Below are 5,540 nucleotides of genomic sequence, written 5' to 3'. Positions count from 1 at the left end.
ACCAAGGTCACTCCAAAGATTTATCAAGTCCCCGCAGCTGTCCGCCCTCTTCAACGGACAGACTCACGATTCCGAAGGAGAGTTTAGTCCTCACCCCTTATTATACTTCGCCAAACCCATGATATAATCCATGCAGATATTAAAACTGCTGTTCCGAAAGGATCCTAGATATAGCCATGAATCAATATGGATTAGACTAGACCTTGTCGAATAGACAACCGAAAAAAAAGTCACATTTGGTCGGAAACCCATGATACTTAAAGTCAACTGATCTATTTCATTAAAACACAAAGTATAGACAGGACAAAGGACATGAGAGCTGGCTGATGCTCTTCTGAAGTTGCGAAGATTGCTAGATGGATTGAGGGACAGAGATAATAGGGGATAAATGGATGAGAGAGGCCATTAGAGAGAGACAGATCGTTAAAAATCCAAAAAGGTGATTATTTCCAGAGTAGCTGAAGGAGTTGCACTGTTGCAGAGATTGCAAACCACACAAGTTGAGACAATAATTTTCATTTAAAAAAATAGTTAGAACATTGAAAAATTGAAATTACTGTTTTACCTTCATTTTTCTAAAATTGACTTAGATTAGTTTTCGGGGACAAACATGTGCAGCGATGGTACAAAATATCACAAGAGCTTTGTCGTATGAAGATCAACTCTAATTAAAAAAATAATGTGTAATACCATTCGTCGACACTTGATAAATCTACCATGATCAATTGAAATGTTTACTCTGTCAAGAGTCTCACAGATGTGAATAAATAAATCATGCTCAACTTATTTTTCCCACGAAGAATTGCTACCTAGAATTTCCATCAGATCCCCCCCTCCCCTCTTTACTCACTCCATTTTCTTTCCCTTCATAATATATCAACACCTTTCCACCATATCCGCTCCAATCCAACTGGTCTGCCTGTACTCAACCTTACGGCTGCATGAATCTCAAGTTCAAGAACATATTATTTTTGCCCCAACCCAGATGCAAGAGAAGCCATGCCTGAATTTTTCAGTCCTCATGTACCTGTATCAAGGCTGGAACCACTTACCTCAGTTGCACTTTGCAGCATAATAAGGTATCTCACATTGTCGCAAAGTCATCTGCAAGCCAGAAACCAAAATTGCAGATAATCTTAGATATATAAGAAGAAAAGCAACCCAGTGCACAAGGCTCCCGCTATTGCATGGTCTGGGAGGAGCTAGTGTACACAGCCTTACCCCCTGCTTCGCAGGAGAGGCTGTTTCCAAGTTTCAAATATTGCTGAGATATCAATTCATATGCAATTCCTGAATACAAGAACATACCCCTGATCCTGAAACTCATTTCAATGCCAAGCATCATCTACTGCTCCCTTCAAGATAGAAGAAAGTTAGAGTGGAAACTCCTCCTGAAGAACATCAAGATTCCTCGAGTCACAAGCTTCCAGCATGTCATTTCGAGAAGCACAGCTGCAGGAAAAAGAAACAGAGAAAATAAAAACCTGGACTCTGATATTTTCATCCACATTCTCCAACAATAAACAGTCAGTTTTTCAGCTACATACCTGAGAGAAATCCTCAAATATTGCCAGGCATTGTCTGCCTTAGGATTCATCGACAGTGCTCGCACATAATACCTAATAGATTCCTCATATAGACCCTATTCAGCACCCAAATGCATCAGGAACACACCACAACTGTTTGGGTGACATTATCAAATGGTGATGGAGAACATTATCTTTTGTATAAGGGGCATTATTTTCCAAATATGGTGGGGTATGTACACAATTTTGGGAAAAAAAATCAAACACGTCTCCAAACACATCAGAGTGGTATATGCCAATTTACAAAAAAAATATTTAAACCGACATAAATGAAATTGGCTGGAAAATGTGAAAAAAGATTCGAACAGTTTAAAACAAAATTTCTAGGGCCTAAAGTTAAGCTATATCGAATAAATCTTGCCATGCGCAAAGGGCCCTTTTTTTAATCTTTTTCTCTTCATTTACTGAATACAGTTTTCTAATCATCATGCATCAATAAAACAAAGATTAGTTGTGATCATCATGGTGAAATCTATGCAACGCATGCAGAAACCTTTTTCCCATATTGCAAAAGCATTTTCTTTGCACATGGCAAGATTTATTCTAGGTGAAATCTATTTTTTCCCATATTGCAAGAGAATTTTCTTTGCTAACTTTAGGCCCTATAAAATTTGGTTTTACAGTTCCAATATTTTTTTCCCAATTACAATTGTTTTACATTAAGGATCAACTTTTGCCCTAATCTATTTGCGCTTATTATGGATGATTTACTCAGGAACATCCAAGATGAGGTTCCAAGGGCAGAGGTGCATCCGGAATGATGTGTGACTGACGCAATCTTGTAAAGCTTAGAGGAAAATTCAACAGGATGGTTGTAAGACCGGCTATCATGGTTTAAAGTATCAGCCTGTATTGTATCGTCTGGTATTGATAAGATACACTAGATTAAAAAAAAAAAAAAATGGAACAAGTATATGACTGACTAACAGGTCTCAACCCCGAATATGATCAAATCAGGGTACATATACTGGGTCGTGAGACTTTTCAACTCTTCTCCAAGCATACAACTTGGTTTTATCTGAAGATCATCGTCGCTTTGTTATGCTACCCTCTACTGTTCCTATTCAGTCTGTAGTATTGGCAAATCCAACAGTTGAAACCCAGTCTAAGGGTTCTACCCCTCCTCGGGAACCTATTTAGTGTGACTATTGTGGTCGCCCTCGCCATAACAGGAAAACATGCTAGAAGCTCCATGGTCGTCCCAAGTGTGCACGTAATAGAAGAACTGGAAAACAAGGTCCCTAGGCTCATCTGTCCGAGTCTACTGACAATACCTCTCCTCTTGCGCCATTCTCTTTGGATCAAATGGCTGCCCTCAAGCAACTAATGACACAGTTAGGCACTTCTCCTGCTCCTTCTCCTTTGTCCAACCTTGCTCAAATAGGTAGTTTCCATGTTTCTTCCTCTCATTCTCCCCAATGTTTACTTGATTCGGGTGCTACCGATCACATGACAAGTAGTTCTGAGGTCTTCTATACTTATATTCCTTGTTCCAGTCAGGATAAGGTACGTGTGGCTGATGGTTCCTTGTCCCCCATCTCTGGTAAAGGATCCGTTTCTTGTACCTTTATTATTTCTCTTCCATTTGTTTCGCATGTTCCAGAATTATGTGCTAATCTACTTTCCATCTATCGTTTAACTAAGGAGTTGAATTGTTATGTTCACTTTTTTCTACTCATTGCCTTTTTCAGGATCTCGTGACGAATACAACGATTGGGTATGGTCAGGTCCATGATGGGCTCTACTACTTGGATTCTTCACTAGTTGTGCCTCCTCCTGTGGCAGCATATATTCTTTGTTTTGACAGCTCTCTCTCTCTCAACTCCACCAGTGGCACCGTCGTTTGAGACATCCTTCTTTTCATATTTTACGTGGCATGTTTCCTTCTTCGGTTAAACATTATGGTTTGGAACAACCTAAGTGTGATGTATGTGAATTTGCTAAATATACACAGATGATATTCCTTTTTCTATTAATAATTCCGATTTATGGGGTCCTCCTAGGACAATTAATAGGAATGGTTTTCACTGGTTTATTACTTTTATTAATAATTGTGCTTGTCTGACATGGGTGTATCTTTTGCAAAATAAGTCTGATGCCTTCTTTTATTTCAAATCTTTCTATGCCATGCTTCGTACTCAATTTAACGCCACTATACGAGTTATTCATAGTGATAATGGCACTGAGTATATAGATGGTGTGTTTCAGCAATACCTTGATTCTTAGGGTATTGAGGTATTCTTTCCCAGAATTCTTGTGTTCGGACACCTGAACAAAATGGGATTCCTGAGCGAAAAAACCATCATCTCCTTGATGTTGCCCGGGCTCTAATGTTTGCTACTGGTGTCCCTAAGCACCTCTGAGGCGATGTCGTTCTTACTGCTGCCCACTTTATTAACCGGGTGCCTTCTAGTGTCCTCAATTTTAAGCCCCCTATGCTTATGACAAACAACACTAATATTTTTACGTAGACCAAGGAAGTAAATTTGTTGTGCACATACAAAATCAGCAATATGTGGTCCTTTCTCATCAACGTAGTGATGCAGTAAGACGAAATCAATAGGCTATTTTTCTTCAATAAAATTAGCTAGTGTTTAGTTTCCTTTGTTTGGTTGTACCTTCACTTGCATGTCAAATTCACAACATCAGTGTCATTCTCTGGCTATACTTCAATAGAAAGTTTAGGATCTTCGTCACGTATTACAACATGTTCAGTAGGTTCTTCCTTAACCCTTACTTCTTCCCTAGGCAACCCACAAAGACCAATTGATGTGTAAGGGCATCTAAGAAAGCATAAGTTCTCTCCTCTCACGATCAAGTCTAACTTCATGTTCATCCAACTACTGTCTACCCACTGTGATAATGTACCTTGAAGATGGAAGATTAGCTTGCAACAGGATCATAGGTTAAGAATAAGGACCAGATGAAGAGAAGATTGAATAACTCAGTCAAAACAAATTGCTATGCATAAGATTCTAGTAGGTTGCTCTAATCGGTCACTCTAGCAGGTTTGCAAAAGATGATCGAAATCTTATAGATTTTTTAGAGATATGGAGAAATCCTATTGGAAGTAGGAAAGCCGTACATTTTGATGGGAAGATCTATGGGCTTCAGATCAGAATATAGCAATGTGCTAACGATCAGATAAAGATTAGGTTAAGACCAGAAAACAAAAAACATGTTTCAGAAATCAGAATTAAGGAATTTTAGCAAGAGAAGGATTTCCGAAATCAATGAATAATGCAGGCTTACAATAGATCAGAAACCATATTCAGAATCAGCAATGGAAGTAGAAAAGAAGTTTATAACTAGATCTAGAAAACCATTACAAAAAAACAGAGACCTAGATGAAGTATAGTAGCAATAGGATTTCTAGGTACGATTGGAAATATCAGATTTTGAATCCAGAACTGTAGCTAGAACGTGAAAGTTGAAATAGAAGAAGAATATCGCAGAATTGTAGAAACTAACTTGTAATCAATGAAGAAGAAGAAGAAGAAGAGAAGAATAGAATAGATAAGAAATAAAGTCTTCAAAGATGGACCTCCAACTCCCGTTCTTTTGAAATGATTTGGAATGTCATCTACTTTGATGTTAGTTCTAAGCTCTTCTTGCTCCCCCATAGACCTACAAGGGATTCCCCAAGGAACAAGCATATTGTTGTGCTCTGGGGTCTACCCATCTCCATTCTTCTTCCCCCTGGCCCTCCCGCTAAGGGGCCTTATTTGTTGTTTTGTTCTTAGCTTTGGTTAGTTTTGTTTTTCCCCCTCGGGGCTTGTATATTATCTCTCCTCTTCTTCTTGGTAATGAATTTCTTATTCACCCCCGCACCCCAAGAAAAAAAATATGGTATATCAGTTGTATGCCAAGCTCAACAAATCCAAAACTCTTTAAAAAAGAAAATTAACTCTTTACTCAAAACATCTCCAATTGATGGGGTTTTTTTTTTTTTTT

The 5,540-nt window shown here is 38.5% G+C and overlaps 1 protein-coding gene across 1 annotated transcript in view; it reads right to left on the bottom strand.

Moving 5' to 3' along the window:
* Nucleotides 1–647: 647 nt before the first annotated feature.
* The window catches only part of LOC122085077 (peroxisome biogenesis protein 5-like), a 12,657-nt gene continuing 7,764 nt past the window's right edge, over nt 648–5,540 (bottom strand). Inside the window, exons 5-7 of the mRNA XM_042653519.1 lie at nt 1,548–1,642; nt 1,309–1,452; nt 648–1,104 (exon numbers count right to left, since the gene is read on the bottom strand). Of these exons, the coding sequence (XP_042509453.1) occupies nt 1,374–1,452; nt 1,548–1,642 (174 nt within the window). The 3' untranslated portion in view covers nt 648–1,104; nt 1,309–1,373. The remainder of the gene's footprint in view (nt 1,105–1,308; nt 1,453–1,547; nt 1,643–5,540) is intronic.

This window comes from Macadamia integrifolia, chromosome 7, assembly GCF_013358625.1.
Source record: "Macadamia integrifolia cultivar HAES 741 chromosome 7, SCU_Mint_v3, whole genome shotgun sequence".
NCBI classification, from domain to species: Eukaryota; Viridiplantae; Streptophyta; class Magnoliopsida; order Proteales; family Proteaceae; genus Macadamia; species Macadamia integrifolia.
Note: the sequence above shows the minus strand (reverse complement) of the source record. Positions and strands in the feature narration are given on the sequence as shown.